General features: G+C 41.3%; 1 protein-coding gene across 4 annotated transcripts; it reads left to right on the top strand.

The window, feature by feature from the left end:
* The first annotated feature begins 5,937 nt into the window (after positions 1-5,937).
* Positions 5,938-21,519, top strand: lnpa (limb and neural patterns a). Of its 4 annotated transcripts, none has more exons than XM_036974457.2 (13): positions 5,938-6,777; positions 7,048-7,137; positions 9,478-9,519; positions 10,186-10,373; positions 10,478-10,536; positions 10,773-10,813; positions 13,058-13,138; positions 13,244-13,295; positions 13,388-13,597; positions 15,988-16,093; positions 16,291-16,361; positions 16,692-16,886; positions 20,481-21,519. In XM_036974457.2, exons 2-13 carry the CDS (start codon positions 7,111-7,113, stop codon positions 20,645-20,647), a joined length of 1,239 nt encoding a protein of 412 aa, XP_036830352.1. In that variant the 5' UTR covers positions 5,938-6,777; positions 7,048-7,110; the 3' UTR covers positions 20,648-21,519. The 4 variants fall into 4 exon arrangements, with proteins under 4 accessions (XP_036830352.1, XP_036830350.1, XP_036830351.1 ...); XM_036974455.2 differs by having other exon boundaries at positions 5,941-6,083; positions 7,045-7,137; XM_036974456.2 differs by having other exon boundaries at positions 5,946-6,083.
* The last annotated feature ends 480 nt before the right edge of the window (positions 21,520-21,999 follow it).

The raw sequence follows: 21,999 nt of genomic DNA, 5'->3' as shown, positions 1-21,999 counted from the left end.
GCTTCATGAGGTAGTCAACTGGAATGCATTTACAATTAACAGGAGGGCCTTGTTAAAAGTTCATTTGTGGAATTTCTTTCCGTTTTAATGTGTTTGAGCCAATCAGTTGTGTTGTGACAAGGTATGGGTGGTATACAGAAGAAAGCCCTATTTGGTGAAAGACCAACTTCATATTATGGCAAGAACAGCTCAATAAGCAAAGAGGAATGACAGTCCATCATTACTTTCAGACATGGTCAGTCAATCCGGGAAATGTCAAGAACTTTTAAAGTTTCTTCAAGTGCAGTCGGAAAAACAATCAAGCGCTATGATGAAACTTGCTCTCAAGAGGACCGCCACAGGAAAGGAAGACCCAGAGTTACCTCTGCTGCAGAGGATAAGTTCATTAGTGTTAACTGCACTTCAGATTGCAGCCCAAATAAATGTTTCACAGAGTTCAAGTAACAGACACATCTCAACATCAACTGTTCAGAGGAGACTGCGTCAATCAGGCCTCCATGGTCGAATTTCTGCAAAGAAACCACTACTAAAGGACACAAATAAGAAGAGACTTGCCTGGGCCAAGAAACACCAGCAATGGACATTAGACCGGTGGAAATCTGTCCTTTGGTCTGGAGTCTGAATTTGAGATTTTTGGTTCCAACCGTCGTGTCTTTGTGAGACGCAGATAAGGTGAACGGATGATCTCTGCATGTGTGGTTCCCACCGTTAAGCATGTAGGAGGAGGTGTGATGGTGTGGGGGTGCTTTGCTGGTGACACTGTCTGTGATTTATTTAGAATTCAAGGCACACTTAACCAGCATGGCTACTTCAGCATTCTGCAGCAATACGCCATCCCATCTGGTTTGCGCTTAATGGGACTATCATTTGTTTTTCAACAGGGAAATGACCCAACACACTTCCAGACTGTGTAAGGGCTATTTGACCAAGAAGGAGAGTGATGGAGTGCTGCATCAGATGACCTAGCCTCCACAATCACCCGATCTCAACCCAATTGAAATAGTTTGGGATGAGTTGGACCGCAGAGTGAAGGAAAATCAGCCAACAAGTCCTCAGCATATGTAGAAACTCCTTCAAGACTGCTGGAATAGCATTTCAGGTGAAGCTGGTTGAGAGAATGCCAAGAGTGTGTAAAGCTGTCATCAAGGCAAAGAGTGACTACTTTGAAGAATCTCAAATATATTTAGATTTGTTTAACACTGTTTTGGTTACTACATGATTCCATATGTGTTATTTCATAGTTTTGATGTCTTCAATATTATTCTACAATGTAGAAAATAGTAAAAATAAAGAAAAACCCTTGAATGAGTAGGTGTGTCCAAACTTTTGACCAGTACTGTGTACTATGCTGAAGTTTGAACAAGTCAGACTAAACCTACCTAATTTGAGTCTCCCCATCGACAACCGTTGGTGAGCAGGCAACAGGTGAGGCTGGAGGTAAGGTCTTCGCCAGCGCCCCATTAATGGGCAGGGCAGCATAGATCAGCCCCCTGGCCCCTGGCATCAAAGATACTGGTTGGTCAAACACAAACACACACACAGAGCACTGACTACATTATCAATGATGTTTATGATTTGCATGGTGGAACCAACCTGATCACTACATTCACCTTTCTATTTCACTTCAGATATCATGATATAAAAATAGAATGGTAAACGCAGCGATGAGGAATGCTCACAGCAAGGGTATGTCTGGGTGATGCTGAGGGTCCCCTTGCTGGTCTTCTCTATGTTGCATGTTCGGCAGCAAACTGGACATCTCTCGAACAACTGCAGCATGCGTTCCTCATCTAATGAGGTGGTGTTGACTGGGAGGGCCTGTTACAGGGTGATAAAATAGACAGCCAAGTGGCAAATTGCATTTTCTTATGAAGAAAGGACAATGCTTTTTGATGATGCACTTCACAACCAAAATTAATCTATAACTTATATCTGCTTGGCTGGGTAATTAACCTACTAGTTTACAGTGGTGACATGTCATTCAGAGCACCACCTGTTTTGAGCCCCACCTGTTTAGCAAAAAATATGTTTTTTCCCCTTGCTTTGCATGTTATTTTGGCATGAATACATGTCACATATCAGTTTGCAAACAATGTAAAAAATAAATAATAATTTAGTTAATAAATACAAACATGGTCTCATTTTTGCTTTCTTAAGGCAGCTCCAAAATGCAGGTGTTTTAGTCTAGTTCAATGCTTTCTGTGGTGATGGTGGGGCAGCCAGCGGAAAATACAGAGCGTAAGGGTTGGTAATGTTCTCTAGTTGCGCCGTTATTGGCTCAGTGTTCTGTCACTCATGGGGACACTACGTCACCTCAAAATCTACAGGTAGAGCTCGAAAATTCAAGCCCCTAGAGTGCTGCAATAGACTTACATTAGAAGTGCCCATCCAAGGTGGCTCAAGGCAATTGGCCACAGATAAAATTGTTAAATCACGTTATATCTACTGTAGCTTTGATTGGACTGATCATGTCAACGTCATACTTTCAAAATCTTAGCAAGCAGTCATCTTGCATCAAGTCGGCAATCTATTGGCAAATACTTTTCACTCCTTGTCATTTGAAGAGAAATTATAGATACAACGTATCGGTGCTCATCGGCCATAAAACTTACACAAGTTGGAAATTGCAAATTTAACGATAAATGCTAAGGCGTCACTGCAACACCGGGTTCGATCCCAGGCTGTGTCACAGATGGCTGTGACCGGGAGACCCATGAGGCGGCGCACAATTGGCCCAGCGTCGTCCGGGTTAGGGGAGGGTTTGGCCGGCCGGGATGTCCTTGCCTCATCGTGCTCTAATGTCTACTTGTGGCGGGCCGGGTGCCTGCAAGCTGACTTCGGTCATCAGTTTGACAGTGTTTCCTACGACACATTGGTGTGGCTGGCTTCCGGGTTAAGTGAGCAGTGTGTCAAGAATCAGTGTGGCTTGGCTCTCGACCGTCGCCGAGTCCGATGAGACAGGATCGTAACTACAAATTGGATATCCCGATAAAGGGGGCAACGCCATGGGCCAGTAAAGTTTGAATACATTGGCCGTCTAGTCAATCCAGCAGGTCTTCTGCCGTGCTCAATACAACTGAAAACTTGGAAATCTCAGACAGTGAGTTTAAGACAACTGGGATAAAACTAGCGCCGACTGGGAAAATAATTTTGAACGGTCCTCCAACTCTGAATTCCAACTCGGAATATCGGGCCTCTTTCTAGAGCCAACAAGGACCTCCGCACCACCTTCCTGTTCAAGTGAGCACAACAAGGTGAGTCCAAAAATGTATTGTATACTGCTGCATGAATTATTAAATATGCCAGTGGGATATGCATAAGCCAAGAGAGTAATACTAAGTGCACAGTGCATTCGGAAAGTATTCAGACCCCTTGACTTTTACCACATTTTGTTACGTTACAGCCTTATTCTAAAATGGATTAAATTGTTTCTTTCCCTTCAGCAATCTACTGTACACACAATACCTTACAACGAAAAAGCAAAAACAGGTTATGAATTTTTTGCACATTTATTTAAAAATAAAAATACCACATTTACTTAAGTATTCAGACCCTTTACTCAGTACTTTGTTGAAGCACCTTTGGAAGCAATTACAGCCTTGAGTCTTCTTGTGTATGACGCTACAAGCTTGGCACACCTGTATTTTGGGAGTTTCTCTAATTATTCTCTGCAGATCCTCTCAAGCTCTGTCGGGTTGGATGGGGAGCGTTGCAGCACAGCTATTTTCAGGTCTCTCCAGAGATGTTTGATCGGGTTCAAGTCAGAGCTCTGGCTGGGCCACTCAAGGACATTCAGAGACTTGTCCCGAAGCCACTCCTGCGTTGTTTAGGCTGTGTGCTTAGGGTCGTTGTCCTATTGGAAGGTGAACCTTCAACCCAGTCAGAGGTCCTGAGTGCTCTCGAGCAGATTTTCATCAAGGATCTCTGTACATTGCTCCATTTAGCTTTCACTCGATCCTGACTAGTCTCCCAGTCCCTGCCACTGAAAAACATCTCCACAGCATGATGCTGCTGCCACCACCATGCTTCACCAAAGGGATGGTGCCAGGTTGTCGCCACACGTAAAGCTTGGCATTCAGGCCAAGAGTTCAATCTTGGTATCATCAGACCAGAGAATCTTGTTTCTTATGGTCTGAGAGGCCCTTAGGTGCCTTTTGGAAAATTCCAAGCTGGCTGCCATGTCTTTTACTGAGGAGTGGCTTCTGTCTGGCCACTCTACCATAAAGGCCTGATTGATGGAGTGCTGCAGAGATGTTTGTCCTTCTGGAAGGTTCTACCATCTCCACAGAGGAACTCTGGATCTCTGTCAGTGGCCATCAGGTTCTTGGTCACCTCCCTTACCAAGCCCTTTCTACCTTGATTGCGCCGGGTGGACAGCTTTAGGAAGAGCCTTGGTGGTTTGAAACCTCTTCCATGTAAGAATGATGGAGGCCACTGTGTTCTTGGGGATCTTCAATGCTGCAGAGATGTTTTTGTACTCTTCCTCAGATCTGTGCCTCGACACAATCCTGTATCTGAGCTGTACGGACAATTCCTTCGACCTCCTGGCTTGGTTTTTGCTCTGACATGCACTGTCAACTGTGGGACCTTATATAGAAAGATGTGTGCCTTTCCAAATCATGTCCAATCAATTGAATTTACCACAGGTGGACTCCAATCAAGTTGTAGAAACATCTCAATGATGATCAGTGGAAACATGATACACCTGAGCTCCATTTCGAGTCTAATAGCAAAGGTTCTGAATATTATGTAAATAAAGTATTCCTGTTTATTATTTTTAATACATTTGCAAAAAAATTCTAAAAACTTTTTTTGCTTTGTCATTATGTGGAATTTTGTGTAGATTGATGAGGAAATGTTTTTATTTAATCCACTTTAGAATAAGGCTGTAACGTAACAAAATGTGGAAAAGGTCAAGGGGTCGAAATGCTTTCCTTAGGCACTCTATCTGCAGTGCTTGATTTATGGCTTCGCATATGACTGCCGTACACTCCACTCGGGCTCCCGAGTGCAGCGGTCTAAGGCACTGCATCTCAGTGCTAGAGCCATCACTACAGACACCCTGGTTCAAATCAAGGCTGTATCACAACCAGCTGTGATTTGGGAGTCCCACTGGGCGGTATGCAATTGGCCCAGTGTCTTCCGGGTTTGGCCGGTGTAGGCCATCATTGTAAATAAGAATTTGTTCTTAACTGACTTGCCAAGTTAAATAAAGGTTAAATAAAACAAAAATAAAAGCACTATTCTGATTTTCTCTGTTGCCCACATCTTCAATAGTTAAATATTTAAATAATAATGTTCCAGTATCTTAACGATGGAGGATCATTTTATATCCAGTTTTTAAGTAAACCTTTTTTTTTATGATTGAAGAGAAAAGTATTCAATGAGGGAAAGTGAAGTGGGCGGAGTGCTGATTTGCACGTGGAGCTTGGCAAAAGGGGGCATGATTTGTTGACATAATTGTAATCAAAACCCAACCTTCATTTACTGATTGTGATGCAGTGAGGTTCCAAAACCCGTTTTAGAAGACACTGACTGACTTTGTAACCAAAATGATCCTATTTACAATTTGAAGTCAATTTTGACACTACAATAAATGTGTATGACTCATATCAATGCCACAAAGACCGTTTTCAAAGGGGTACCTTGCTTTTATGGGTCAGTCGCTCTGTAACTATTCAAATGTATCTTGCATTTTTATGGGCTGATTGTTTAGAAATGGAGGTATGGGGTAGCCAAATTAGCCCAATTGTGTCCAATCACTTTGCACTTAGTAAAACAACATGCTCTTATGGCAACACGTTACAGTTTGGAGGAGCCATTACGAGTTTGCTACATTTTTTTTCACTGACACGAAGTCCTCTGTCACGTGGTGAAGCCAGCATGGTCAACGTTACAGCGCAGGCGGTATTATGTGAAGTCACATAAACCGACCCTGGATCTGCGGTTAGGGGCACGTTTTTGCGTGTCTTCTGACGTCAGAAATGGGCCGCGCATGTTCTTCCGCTCCTAATATATAAGCAACAATATAGTGGTAATTGTGTTTCAGTCACAGATGAACTTCGGACATTAATACTGTCCAGGTAAATTGCTTCAAAATTAGTTCAACGCCAGTGCTAGCAGAAAAAAGTGTGTTCCTTGATATTGAATCGCATTTACGATAAAGTGTCTAGCTGAAATAGCGACTGCTAGTTTAAAGTTGCATGAAGCTAAAGTTGCTAACTGGAACAACGATGGCTAGAACGCTGCAACTTGACACTTTTGAGTTGGTCAATTTAGTAGCTAACTGGATAGTTTTCCCCTTCTCTGCAAGAAGGTCGAATTGGCTAGCGAGTTATGTCGCTTGATGCTGAACACTTCTGCCCATGAGCCAAGCCCTAGTTAGCTAGCTAAATTAGCTTGTGCATGCTAACTAGTACTTAGCTAACTCCAGCGCAGTGTGCCGTTGAGCTATTTCATGCACACATTTGGTTGACTATGTCACAATGTGCATTTTGTTTTTCTGGGCAATGTGAACGGTGCCGTCAACCAATTTAAGAAATGCATCGTAAATTAAACTAGGTAATGTGGTGCTAGCGTCACAGCAACTCGTTGTGGTCGAGCGAGGTATCAAACGTCAGTGCGGTGCGTCTGCTATAGTTAGTTTATTCGAAGCTTAGCTAGAGCCTATACATTCCAAAATAGTAAATTGTTCTGTTATTGTGCCTTTGGACACGCATCGAACTGTTGCTTGCTCGCTTCAAAACATACGCTACACTCTTGATGAATCCTGGACAGGTAAACACATGCGTCATGTGACCCACTTTGGGATTAACTAGCTAATGTATGTAATTTAACCAATATGTAAATCAAGAATAATGCTTTCAAAAGTTGGGAACGTTATGGATCTTTGAGTCCCACACTCAAGTGAATTTACAGTGTCAGTAAATTTGATACCCATGCATTATCATCAGCTACCTTCCTTGCACAATCATTGGTTGCTTATATTTTGTTTTGATAGGAATGTAGACTGAGCAGTATTAGCTAACAGTACATTTTTGTCAGCAGGTGAAGAGATTCCACTGGAAAATCAGAGGGCTCTAAAAAGACTGACTTCATTTTGTCCTCAACATGGGGGTTGTAATATCCCGGTTTAGGGTATGTATGGCATAACCTGTGTTTTCCTCTTGGTGATATGTATCACAGGTTGGTGGCACCTTAATTGGGGAGGCTGGGCTTGTGGTAATGGCCGGAGTGGAAAAGGTTGCATTTGATACAATGCCACAAGTATATAGCTTCAGTGTGTTTGATTCCATTCGCTCTGTTCCAGCCATTATTGTGAGCCGTCCTCCCCTCATCAGCCTCCACTGATATGTATGGATTGAATACGTATTAAATATATTTTTAGGAACTTAGTTGGCTCTCAGTTTAGAGGTAGAATACACAAGGTGCAATTTTGAAATTTGGTTGTGCATCAGTTTTTAGCTGATGTTGGTCACTCAAATACCCATGTCAGCTAAAAAAATGTTGATTGGGAAGTTAGTCTAGCCTGTTATCTAAACTTGTAATACTCATGGCCTTATACTGACTGGGCATGTGCCCAGGGCCCTGACTTCCAGGGGACCCCATTGATTTAAAAAAAATTGTCAGTCTCTGTGATAACCTATTAAAGGAAAAATTCCTATCATTTACACTGTTCCATAACACTAATGTGAGGACAATATCTTTCATTTTGTCATTTATAAGGTTGGTAGCAATGTGAAAATTGTTGTGGAAATCTGTTGCAGCTGAAGTTTACTACAAAACCTGGCAATGCTCTCTATGGGCTAGCTAGCTAGGTACGTAGCCACACGCAATAATACCAAAGTCAATATCTGCAAGTGAAGTAGCTAGTTAGCTGTAAAATCATCTAAATAAACTGCACTGTCAATTTAGGAGTCTACATTCTCACCATGTTCAACCTGCATTATGACATGGGCCAGTATTGAAATCTGACATGTATGATAGATGTTTTTGAGATCTTAAAGGCCTATTCCTGTTTACTTCCAGTGTAGTGAGCGCAGCCTTATCGTAATGCTACGTCATACCGGCCCAACTGCTGCCTGCTTAAACTGCAATAGCTCAGATACACACATGAAATGACCCAGGGAAGCGGTAGTTCATCGCCGAGAGATGCACAAAGTCTTTACTTTAGCATGGCAAAATTTGTGGAATTGCAGGAAATTCGATGTTAAACTGCTTTATTATATTTTTTTGCTTTAAAACTTTCTATACACCACATGGAAAAAATGTGTAGAAATATACTTTAAAACAAAAAAATTATCCAGAGGGGAGAGCAACCAAATTTCACTTAGGGGCTTGTCCTAGGTACTAGGATAATGCATTTAGTTAAGAGTGAAGTAGTTTATCTGCACAAATCAGTTGACTGTGTGTGTGGTTATGGCTGTGGGGTATGCAGACCCACGAGCCACTGCAGGTCCTGTGAGTTCAAAATGTGTGGCCCCCACCCCCATCAGTTGCCCATCCCTGCTATAGAATGTATGCCGTAACTTGTTTGACATTTAAATAGTGCAGCATTAAAGTGTTCTGCAATGCTCACAAACACACAAGATGTATTATGCATAAGCTGCTGTGGTGTTATTGACATTACTGAATATCTTTCATTGGATGTTAAATCGTGAAAGGGATTCGTTGACTCGGTCTGTCTACATTACTTGGCAGTGCATATGTCTGAAATAACATTGTCATTTTCTTCTAGTATAGAGGAGAATGTGTGGGTGATACTCATTGGCTGATATGTAATTCAAGTCTAGTGATCGTTCACTTGTTTGAGCTCTGTTTAGTGCAATATGTCCATGCATGGGACTGGAAAGATACAAAAACCTCTGCTTTCACATGTTATTGCTTTGCTATTTAGCACTTCCTAAAAACAAATTCTGTTTTATGGGGTAATGGACAATGGCATTTTTATCGTATCAACATGATAATGATAAATGTAATGATGATACTAAAGGCCTATATACGGTTTAGCAGACAATTTTATCCAAAGTGATGTACAACAGCGAGTGCATTTATTTGTATTAGTGGCCCCAGCTATGTCCTGTAATTTAGGAACAGCATATTTTATACAACAAGTGGAAATGCAAGTGCTTTTGAATAAAGTTTTGTTCATCACAAGTTTTAATTTTTTTTTTAAATACTACAATGACGCAATACTTCTCTTGCATTTCTCAAAGAGAAGCAACAATCTGCATATCTAGATGAATGGACAGTACTATTTTTCACACAAGTTGTGTTCTGAATGGGAACATTTGGTGGGAACATGCAGTACTTTGAATTTATGCAAACTGGAAGACAATGTAGGGACTCTCAAAATTCCAGAAAATAAGCCTATGCTTCAATGATCATAACCTATGGATGGTACCCTGCTTTCTTAAAACTGAACTCAATGTATGTCTTCAATCTCTAATTGTATCTCATTTATTTTTCTTTGGACAGACTAAGCCATCAACTGTAGAGGTTTTGGAAGGAATTGATAAGGTATGTGTTTCTGCTTTTTGAAAAAATATATTTAGCCTCAGAGGCTACACTCCCTCAAGATGAAGTTGATCGAGAGTATTTTGGGAACTTGCTCTAGACTAGAGATTGACCTTATTACATTATACAGATCCTGTCTCGCTCGAGATTTAGACCACTGGAACCAATGTCCAGTGGAGTGACAGACACAAATGTTTCCTAGCACCAGCGGAGGATAGGTCGCTACGCTGTCCACCAACTGATATTTTTGGGGGTGAGGTTAATCAACACCGAGAACCAAAGGTGTTTCCTTTCCATCTAAATATAAAGGAAAGATAAGTTGGCAATGCAGTCTGATTTAAGCCTGCATTGAATACACAGGGTTTTGTCAAGATCACATGAGGAAGGATGGAAAAGTCATGTTTCCAAATGTTACGCCACAGTCCAGGTTCCAACACTTATATTGTATTGATATTTGGCTTTATGCTGGTTGTTTATGTATTCATCATACACACGAGGTACAGTATTGACATAATTGTAGCCATAGGGTTATGTTGGATAACTAAAAGTTCTGATATTAGTATTATAATTTGGGAGTACTAAACTTGTCAGTTTATAGAGGGAGAGCTGGGCTATATTCAATGTTTTTTTTTGTTTGTTTTTGAGGAACATGATCATTGTTTTTTACAGGATATCCAGGCTTGTGAGGAATGTCAAGAACTGTATCAAAAACAGTTGAAGTTATGGGTGTGGAGACTGCTTCAGTACTCATCTCTTCTTTACCTGATGGCTAGCATAATTGTGTATCTTTGGTACCTCCCTGAACAGATGATTGGAAAGGTCATATTGGTCCTTCCTTTTGTTGTATTTCCACTATTGTAAGTATAGCTGTTTAAAAACGTTTCTAAAGAAATGGATTGCTATAACTACTAATAGTTTGTTACTGAACCTGCAATTGAGGTTCTAATATTTCTTTCAACAGTGTATGGCTCCTTCGAAAGGGGCTGCTCACTCTTTTTAAAAGAAGAACAGAAAAAAACAGTATGTGCTTTGAACTTTATTTACCTCTGCCTCATCATTATTATGACACCGCTGCTAATCTCTGTTATCTATATGTAGTCTTTTATTTTTTTTTACTGCATTGTTGGTTAGGGGGTCGTAAGTAAGCATTTCACTAAGGTCTGCTAAATCTGTTGTATTTGGCGCATGTGACTAATACAATTTTACTTGACATTCTGCTTTTGGTGTAATCACTCAAATGTCGTTTTTTGTTTCAGATGAAAAATTGGAGGACCTCAAATCACAAAAACGAAAAATGGTAAGTTCACTTTTTTAGAATCCCACCATAGCTGATCCCTTATCTTTAAAAGGGTGAAAAACAATGTGGATCCCCTAATCATTTGTGACGGTGTCATATGAAAGAGCTGAGATGTCTGCACTTCAAAAAAATCCTTATCCATTTTCACATCCTGTAACTTATTTTAAATGGGCTTAATCTGGCATTTTCCTCTATATTGAGATGAACACTTACAAGGTGTCGTACCTAAGTATTGCAGTAGTCTACATGTGGCGCCTTGCTATTGAGTTTTTATAGCACTTTGCTTAAATAATTGCTACACCTAATAAATAATCTAAAATCAATGCATGCAGCCATTAATTGGCATTAAGACTTTACTTGCTTAAGCACTCTGCTAGAAGGAAATAAATCTGAGAAATTGCTTGTCATCTCATGACTAATAACTTTCAATAATTATGGCTGATGGATTTTCACACTCCATTATTGAAGGAGGGTGTGTAATTCTTATTTTTCGTAAACAATTAGCATTATTTGATATTTCCCTGAAATGAAGTTGCTCAAACACCTAGCTTCTCTATTGGTTGCTGAGCTGAGGAGCGTCGTGCAGCATTGCAAAATATTTATGCAGTACATAATTCAAACACCGACCACCGTTTTAACTTCGTCGGTGTAATATCGCAAACTGACAGGGCTGTTTTACCATTAAAGATTCCAGCTTTAAAGGCCCAATGCAGTCAATAATTTCAGTTTTATATCAGATTGTACAGCTGATTAAACTAAGACTGTAAAAGTGTTAACATTTTTGATCAGCGTTATTTCCTGATAGTTGCTTGTTGAAAATACAATCTACGCAGGACCTTCTAATCAGCAGTTTTTCATTGGCGGGAGTTTCTGCTTTCCATGGTGACATCACCATGCAGTAAATTGGTTAATAGAACTATTTTATTTTTAATTTAACTAGACAAGTCAGTTAAACAAATTCTTATTTGCAATGTTGGCCTAGGAACAGTGGGTTAACTGCGTTGTTCAGGGGCAGAAAAACAGATTTTTTTACCTTGTCAGGCCCCCGAATTTGCTACACTCTTTAATTCCTGGTGTCGCAACCTCGACGGAGCCATATCCTTGGCCCAATGCTCTAACCACTAGGCCACCTGCCGCCCCACTATACCAAGCTACAAACCTCTCTGCCAAAAGCTAGTTTTTGGTTTTCCCCTCCCCACTCAAACCAGCCCCAGATAGCCCTAACAAAATTATTTATTGAGCAATAGTTTTGCTAAAAAGCTATTTTTGCCCATTGTTTTTTTTTAATGGAAATCTATCGCAATAAGATACTTAATTGGTAACCAGAAATGATTTGATATTGATGTAAAAAAAACACAAAAAAAACATAAAAATGGCTGCATTGGGCCTTTTTAAAGGGTGTAGGCATACTACGGACACTTATTTTCAAAAACATTTAACAATGCAGTGATAGAATGTCGGTCTGGCTGCCATTTTGACTTTTGTAGGTAGCTCATTTTGTGGAGTTTCATAAGACTGGAGAAGAAACATCTAGTTGAGAATATCCACATACTTCAAACACCAACGCATCATATTGATATGTTTTACATTTTTCCAGGCATTGTAAAGACTTGGGCCTGTATCCACAAAGCTTCTCAGAGTAGGAGTGCTGATCTAGCATCAGTCTAGTCTTTTAGATCATAATGAATAAGATTTGTATGAACAGGTCTTAGATCAGCACGCCTACTCTGAGACGCTTTGTGTTTATGGGCCCGGATCTGTGCAGATGCATGACAGGATAGATGTGGGTCGTAGGACCCACCTGTTTTTAAAGCAGTTCATTATTTCAAGAAATCAATTAGTGTGTTCACATGCTCTTTTTAATTTGATTAATGATGATATGGAAGGTACGACATTAGTCATCATTGTCTTCATTACTCATTGGATTTGAACAGAATTAAATGTATGGAATGGTGACATGTCATAACATCATTAGTCAATTAACAGATCAAACACAAGTGTCTTGAATAAAAACCTGCGTAGTCAAAGGGGTTAACTGGAACACAAATCCTTGCTTCAATACTCCAATGCTTGCCTGAAGACGAATACTATGATGTTTGACTGAATTTAACTTTTTAATTAATTTTTTTTTTTTTTTTAAATAACCTAACAGGTGTCACAAATCAACCTGACTTTCAATTTGTGCTTTATTTGCCCTTTTCATTTCCTTTTACATTGAAAATATGAACTGCTTTTGTTCAACAGCTTCTAGAGGTGATGGAAACTGAAACATATAAAACCGCAAAAATTATTCTGGAGAGATTTGATCCTGATTCAAAGACAAAGGTGAGTATTCCATCTTCCTCTGAGCCCACTAATTCTTTGAACCCCCCCGCCGCCGCTATAATTAACCTTGAAAGTATCCTTCTTAATCTTGTTTCCAATTTGAAGGTGCCTGAATCCATTCCAAGTGGAACACCTATGACTCCAAAACCTGGCCAAGGTAATGTAGTTGGCTAGATATTTTAAGGCCTTTCATGTGCTTGCGTTGCAGACCACTGATAAACATAATCCCTGCATTGTTTCCTCCATTAGAACTCCGTCAGCGGAATGTCACTCCTCGGCCCCCGGTGGCGGTGACTCCTGCTGCAGCACGTCCTCTTCTGGCACCAGGGGCCACCCATGCAGGACCGCCCCTCCACTCAGCTCCTGGAGGACCCCCAGAGAGAATCCTGTCTGCTGAGGCTGCTCAGCAGAGCTTGATGAAGAGGCCCATGACCCCTGGCACACCTGTTCCAGGAGTGGGTGAGTTAGCTGCACACGGGGACCACATCATAATGTGGTCGATTTTTAAGGTGATTTACCCATCCCTGTCTCACCAGTCCTTCAGGGATGAGACTCAAATTTTTTATAAAAAAAAAAAAATTACAAAAAAATTACTTTTTTTATTACAGTACCGGTATGACAGTTTGTTTTAGGTAGTTATGACCAATTAAGTGTAGTATTCGAATCCATTATGGTAGGGTTTGCTGTAAAACAAACCGAAGGTCAAGCTTGTTCCAGAGGAGGCGATAAATGGTTAACAAAGTCAATAGGTGTGAAATTGTACCTAGATTTTAGGGCCATTTGCAGCATACAATTTGTTCCAATTAAGGAAAAAAAAAAAAAAAACTTTAAGATTTCTCATGACCAAGGGTGATTCCAAAATAAACCGGACACTAGCCAGGTTTCCATCAAACCTTTTTATACGAGTGAAGTACATGTAGGATTAAAAGAAGTCATGACAGGCCTGAAAGACAGGCCTTAAACTTTCCAAATGTAGACAAATGTGTAATCTGTAACCATGTGTAACTAGACAAGGTGGTGTCTTTTTGTCTGTAAAATTAATTATGCAAGAAATGGTGGTGGATATGCCTTAATGCGCATATATTGATCTAATATTATATAGAAGTAAACTTAGAGTCACGTGATATGTTGTTTGGTATTCACACTACAACTCTGGAATTTTTTTTTCTTCATTAGGCTACAGATGCGTTTATATTTTTGTTCAGTATAATTTCAAGTGGAGTGTTGGTTTAATGAGCTGAAATAAATGATCGCAGAAATTTTCTATACGCATAAAAAGCTAATTTCTCTCAAATTGGGCACATTTGTTTACATCCCTATTAGTGAGACTTCCCATTGCCAAGATAATCCAACCACCTGACAGGTGTGTGTCATATCAAGAAGCTGATAAAACTGCAGGATCATTACACAGGTGCACCTTGTACTGAGGACAAAAGGCCACTCTAAAATGTGCAGTTTTGTCACACAACACAATGCCACACTTTTGCAATTGGCATGCTGACTGCAGGAATGTCTGCCAGAGCTCTTGCCAGATAATGTAATGTTAGTCTTTCTACCATGAACTGCCTACAATGTTGTTTTAGAGAATTTGGCAGTACGTCCAACCAGCCTCACAAGTGCAGACCATGTGTAACTAAACCAGCCCAGGACCTCCACATCCTGCATCTTCACATGCGGGATTGTCTGAGACCAGCCAACCGGACATCTGATGAAACAGGAGTATTTCTGTCTGTAATAAAGACCTTTTGTGGGGGGGGGGGGGGGGACTAATTCTGATTGGCTATGCTCTCCCAGGCCCACCCATGCTTGCGCTCCTGCCCAGTCATTTGAAATCCGCTGTTGGCTAGAGCACATGCGCGAAGACCAGCGTGGGCTCATTCGCTTTCCAACACATTTGTTGTGACAACCAGTAGTAGAGTTGAAAATACGATTTGAAACCATTTAACTTGTATTTTTTTATTAGATACATAGGAATTTAACTGCAGAAGTAATTTTTATGTGCACTACATCAACGCGCACAACCATTTATCCACAACAAGTCCGTTTGATGGGTCATCTTGTGGGAAAACGCCTATGTAGTTTTTATGCAGATTTTACAACGTTAAAATCTGTCGCCCATTGGATGGAAACCTAGCTACTGTCAGTTTATGTTAAGTGTATATTTACTCTTATGTAAACATGCGGTCTAGCCTTGGACACTTCATAGGAAATGCGAAAGAGGGCAAACCGTTAAAGACTGTTTGCTTTCCCAGAGAAAGCAACGTGGTGTAATTGCCATGTGGAATGCCAACTGAGGTGTACAAGAGCCAAGATCACTTTAACTATGATTAATTAGGTAGGCCGGCATTTGTTCTCTGGGCATTGGTACTGAAATGTTACTAAATGCCTTTCTATTGGCCAGGTGAAATTGCGTTTGGCATAGGCACACCATGCAAATGTTTCATATGGCTCGAAACTCAGGCACTTTTGTGGAAAATTGAAAGTGAAAAGCAATTTGATAGAAAGAGTCACCACAGAGTTTCCATATGTTGGTAAATGAATAAGCAGCAGGAAGCTGAGACTTTGCCAAGTCTCCCAGAAATGACCAGTCATCTTCCTATGATTGCTCTTGATGTTAGATTATATTAATTACTGCTCAGCAACACAGCAGGGATTCTCGTTCAAGTGCTTTGCAAGTGAGATCCATTTCCAAGTCATTATTAAAACCTGTCCGTATCAACCGTTTATCATGGTCCTCTGCTGCTAACTGTAGATTTGTCTGGTTTCTTCTCCTCTGGCGCAGTGTGTGACGATTTGTGTTTGAGAACAGACTTTGTGCAGCTAATGTGCATGTGTGTTTGCCATAACAGGAATGCACCCTCCAGGCCCACCCTTGGCCAGACCTGTTCTCCCCCGGGATAGAGGCACCATGGACAGGGTCATTGAGTACTTTGTTGGCGATGGCCCTCAGAATAGGTAAAATGTTGCTTCTGCTTGAGTGTCACCCAAATATTTGCTTTTGGAAATCAAATCTGTATTTGTGCAGATGTAAGCACTATAGGAATTTACAGTTAAATGTATTTCTAGTGACAATTGCTATGTTTTAAATACAGCTAAATTATCTTTAATTTCATTGCATGTATGCATTCTAACAGATTATTTTCTCCCTCCAGATATGCCCTCATATGCCAGCAGTGTCTCACCCATAACGGCATGGCATTAAAAGAGGAATTTGAATATGTTGGTAAGATTTAGAGAAACACGACTCTGTCAGTCTCCATCAAACACTGCGCCTTCATTTGCCCTCTAGCATTTGGCAGTGCCGTATATCATCAGGCTCTTAAAAGCCTCTGCCACTACCAGCCTCTGTAAGCAAAAAGAGCCCATCTAGATTGACTATGCAAACGAGTGTAACCCATCGATCTGATGAGTTTATGCGTCTTTGACTCAATTCTTCTTGGAATATCATTGGTTTCATTTTCATTATACATGAATCTGTGTCTACACGGAAATGTATGACAATCATTCAGTTGACAGTCGCTTTGGGCATGGTGGTTTATGTGTCTCGTTTCAGCCTTCAGATGTGCATATTGTTATGTCCTGAATCCTGCGAGAAAGACCAGACCCCAAGCCCCCCGACTCTCTGAGGTCACTGCTGAGGCAAAGACGCCCTCACACGCACCCATACCAACATCACCAACACCTGTAGAACCAGCACCCGTAGAACCAGCACCTGCCCCTGAAGCTGATGAGAGCCCCGCTACTTCAGGTATGTCTCTGCGCAACCTCATCATTCTTGTTCCCAAATACACTGCTCAAAAAAACTCCTGGACAGTCTGTGGTGCAACGTGGCGTTGGTGGATGGAGCGAGACATGATGTTTCAGATGTGCTCAATTGGATTCAGGTCTGGGGAATGGGTGGGCCAGTCCTTAGCATCAATGCCTTCCTCGTGCAGGAACTGCTGACACACTCCAGCCACATGAGGTCTAGCATTGTCTTGCATTAGGAGGAACCCAGGGCCAAACGCACCAGCATATGGTCTTACAAGGGGTCTGAGGATCTCATCTCGGTACCTAATGGCAGTCAGGCTACCTCTGGCGAGCACATGGAGGGCTGTGCGGCCCCCCAAAGAAATGCCACCCCACACCATGACTGACCCACCGCCAAACCGGTCATGCTGGAGGATGTTGCAGGCAGCAGAACCTTCGCCACGGCGTCTCCAGACCCTGTCTCGTCTGTCACGTGCACAGTGTGAACCTGCTTTCATCTGTAAAGAGCACAGGGTGCCAGTGGCGAATTTGCCAATATTGGTGTTCTCTGCCGAATGCCAAACGTCCTGCACGGTGTTTGGCTGTAAGCACAACCCCCACCTGTGGACGTCGGACCCTCATGGAGTCTGTTTCTGACCGTTTGAGCAGACACATGCACATTTTTGGCCAGCTGGAGGTCATTTTGCAGGGCTCTGGCAGTGCTCCTCCTGTTCCTCCTTGCACAAAGGCGGAGGTAGCGGTCCTGCTGCTAGGTTGTTGCCCTCCTACGGCCTCTTCCACGTCTCCTGATGTACTGGCCTGTCTCCTGGTAGCGCCTCCATGCTCTGGACACTACGCTGACAGACACAGCAAACCTTCTTGCCACAGCTCGCATTGATGTGCCATCCTGGATGAGCTGCACTACCTGAGCCACTTGTGTGGGTTGTAGACTCCGTCTCATGCTACCACTAGAGTGAAAGCACCGCCAGCATTCAAAAGTGACCAAAACATCAGCCAGGAAGCATAGGAACTGAGAAGTGGTCTGTGGTTATCACCTGCAGAACCACTCCTTTATTGGGGGTGTCTTGCTAATTGCCTATAATTTCCACCTATTGTCTATTCCATTTGCACAACAGCATGTGAAATTTATTGTCAATCAGTGTTGCTTCCTAAGTGGACAGTTTGATTTCACAGAAGTGTGATTGACTTGGGAGTTACATTGTGTTTAAGTGTTCCCTTTATTTTTTTGAGCAGTGTATAATGCTCACACAGCTACTTAGCTCAAGAAGATACTTCTGCATATATAGTGTATGTGGACACAACTTCAAATATGTGGCTGAAATAGCCGAATTCACTCGTGTGTTTAAAATCTATCGCACAGCCATGCAATCGCCGTAGACGAACATTGACAGTAGAATGGCCTTAATGAAGAGCTCGGTGACTTTCAACGTGGCACCGTCATAGGATGCCACCTTACCAGCAAGTTAATTTCTGTCCTGCTAGAGCTGCCCCGGTCAACTGGCAGTGCTGTTATTGTGAAGTGGAAACGTCCAGGAGCAACAACGGCTCCGCTGCTAAGTGGTAGGCCACACAAGCTCACAGAATGGGACCGGCGAGTGCTGAAGCTTGTAAAAATTGAATGTCCTCGGTTGCAACACTCAATATCGAGTTTCAAATTGCCTCTTGAAGCAGTGTCCGCTGTTCGTCGGGAGCTTCATCAAATGGCTTTCCATGGCTGAGCAGCTGCACACAAGTCTAAGATCACCATGCCCAATGCAAAGCATCGGCTGGAGTGGTGTAAAGCTCGCCGCCCTTGGACTCTGGAGCAGTGGAAATGCCTTTTCTGGAGTGATGAATCACGCTTCCCCATGTGGCAGTCCGACGGACATATCTGGGTTTGGCGGATGCCATTTGAACGTTACCTGCCCCAATGCATAGTGCCAACTAAAGTTTGGTGGAGGACTAATGGTCTGAGGTTGTTTTTCATGGTTCGGGTCAGGCCCCTTAGTTCCAGTGATGGGAAATCTTAACGCTACAGCACACACTGACATTCTAGACGATTCTGTGCTTCCAACTTTGTGGCAACAGTTTGGGGTAAGCCCTTTCCTGTTTCAGCATGACAATGCTCCCATGCACAAACGAGGTCCATGCATAAATGGTTTGTCGATCTGTGTGGAGGAACTTGACTGACCGCCAGCCACTGATTTTAAAAATAAATAAATAAATAAATAAATCGACCACCCACTCAGATTTTTTTTTAGTAAAAATATTCACACAAATTACACCAACAAAACACAAGCGGATGAGCATGCGTTGCAATGCTACTAAAATGTAAAACAAGGCAGGAGTAATGTGGTATATTGTTTGTTTAATTACATTTAACCAAAATATCAGATGAGACAATGTTCACGGTTGAACTAATGTGATTAGCATGAGGTTGTAAGTAACAAGAGAATTTCCCAGGACACAGACATATCTGATATGGGCAGAAAGATAAATTATTGTTAAAGCTAACTGCTCTGTTCATTTTACAGTAGCTATTACATTGAAATAATACCATGTTATTGTTTGAAGAGTGCACGGTTATGTACTCAAATGTATCAATAAGCCATTTAGGCACATTTTGAGCAGACTTGATACGTTTTGAACAGTAATGCAATGGATCAGTCTAAAACTATGCACATACACTGCTGCCATTTAGTGCCCAAAATCCAAATTGCGCCTAAACTGGAATAATGCATTGTGGCTTATCTCTTGCATTTCAAAGATGTAAACAAAACATTTATTTTGTATTATCTTTTATCAGATCCAATGTGTTATTCTCCTACATTAATTTCAAATTTCCACAAACTTAAGTGTTTCCTTTCAAATTGTATCAAGAATATGCATATCCTTGCTTCAGGTCCTGAGCTACAGGCAGTTTGGGATTTGGGTTTGTCATTTTAGGCAAAAATTAAGGGTCTGATCCTTAAGAGGGCGAGATGTTACTGTGGTAATGCTACTTGTCATGCTTGTGTGAGATTGAGTCCAACTAGTAGCTGCTTTGTCTTCTCTTCCCAAACAGTTGATACTCAAACATTGAAAAACAACCTAGCTTGTAAATAGCCAAGAAACAGAAGAACAAAGTCTCACTTCAGTAGACTTTTGTTTAAAGTAAATTAGACCAACTTTTACACCTATGCGCAGTGCTACTAAAAATGTTTTGCTCGTCACGTGAGCACAGCCCCCAGCCAGTTAGTGTTGTCGTGGGATAGGCAATAGTAGGTTTTGTGCGGTTGTTTGACCTTGTGCAGTTTAATTTACCAGCTATGAAACAAAATGGCAGAAATACTTAAACTCGATACAGCAGCATTTATTTGGCTAAAATGTGATCTTACTTGACAATTAAATATATATCTATTTTTATTCACACATGCAAGTGAAATGGTGACACTGTGGAGCCCTGACCACCCACCAACGTGGCTGGTGAAATGGACATCTTACCCGCCAATGCTAAAGTCCGCCTACATTTGGCAGGTGGCCGGTTTTCATTTTTAGGCGCTGATTGGCATAATTTCCTAATTGTCTTCATTGCTTTCAAATGCCTGTAAATTGAATTGATCCTCAATTTTAGTTGCCGAGAAGCAGCCTACTCCCCCAGCTGAAGAGATCCAAGAGTTGGTGACTCTGACCACAGATACTGCCCCAGAAACAGAAGTGCCAGGAACTTCACAATCTCTGCAACTCACCCCAGTGAAGTCAGACGGGGAGCTGGATGTATCAGACATGGAGGTTGAATAGAATGTCATTTCAACACATTAATTTATGCTAGAACTATATTCTACTTTTTTCAGGGGGGGGGGGGGGGTTCTTTCTGTTTTTAAAGTCAACTTAATAATGGTTAGATTAATGCTGTGAGGTAGAATGGCAGAATAACAGGCAACTGGTTTGGTATTAACTTAAAGGTATTTTCTTGTCAGTTGTCATGGTACCAATATGAATTTAATGATTGGAATAAAAGTGAACAGCCAACACTTGAGGTTTTACGTCATGTCCACGGTACTTTCATGTACTGTACTTTCACTTCTATACATTACGCAACAGCACACTTAGTTCAGCTAGCTAAGCGTTTAGCGTTGATGCACTTATAGTGTATTTTCCATAAGCGGATAAGCAATTTCCCACATTACTATTGTATTTGACTCGTCTCTATCCATGTAGTCTACAGACATGCAAGATGATGACAATAATGAGCAAAAATCTAGCTAAATAGTTTGAGTTTCTGCACATTTAGAATGAGGGTTTCTTTTTTTAAATTAAGTAATTTGCAACATTGTTTTAGGAGTTTGTCTTTTGACTGAATGTCTTACAATGTCTACAGAAGTGCAAAAAATGTCCTGTCTGGTGTGATATGAAATATTTTTAGGGGGCAGATATTTATAGATACTATGGTATACGTTAGTGCCTTTTTAACAGTATTGACTAGGTTTTGGGTAGTCCTAGTACAATGGGACTAACCACGTTTACACAGTAATAGTACAGTCATAGTAGTACTTATTTATTGCTTAAGAGGAGAAATGAAGCTGTATTTGCTGTCCTCTGCACCTGAGTGCCTTGATGCGTTTTATGTTTCCACTTTGAAATGAATAAAGACTTGAGTCAGTCAGAATGCATGCGTTTGAAAATGCCAGTTTTGTGTGACCCTGCTATTTGGAGTTCAAGTTTTAATCTCCATTCTCTCAGGCTCCCAGAGTTCATTGTTGAGATGTACTACTGATTTCTGAAGCACCCATTCCAACACTTAAGGTACACTATATATACGAAAGTATGTGGACTTCCCTTCAAATTAGTGGATTCGGGTATTTCAGCTGCACCTGTTGGTGACGGGTGTATAAAATCAAGCACATGGCCATACAATCTCCATAGTCAAAACATTGTCGGTAGAATGGCCTTACGGAAGCACTCAGGGACATTCAACGTGGCACCGTCATAGGATGCCACCTTTCCAACAAGTCAGTTTGTCAAATTTCTGGATATCAATCAACAAAGAGGTAAGAGTATGTTGAAGGCTAGCTGTATTGGGTGCGGATGACTGAACTGCTCACTTTTGTGTCTGCAGGTATACAGATGAGACATACAAAGGTAGTTCAGTT

The sequence above is a fragment of the Oncorhynchus mykiss genome, chromosome 3, assembly GCF_057628025.1.
Source record: "Oncorhynchus mykiss isolate SJ-2025 chromosome 3, ASM5762802v1, whole genome shotgun sequence".
In the NCBI taxonomy this organism is placed as follows: domain Eukaryota; kingdom Metazoa; phylum Chordata; class Actinopteri; order Salmoniformes; family Salmonidae; genus Oncorhynchus; species Oncorhynchus mykiss.
This window is presented reverse-complemented; position numbering and strand designations above follow the sequence as displayed.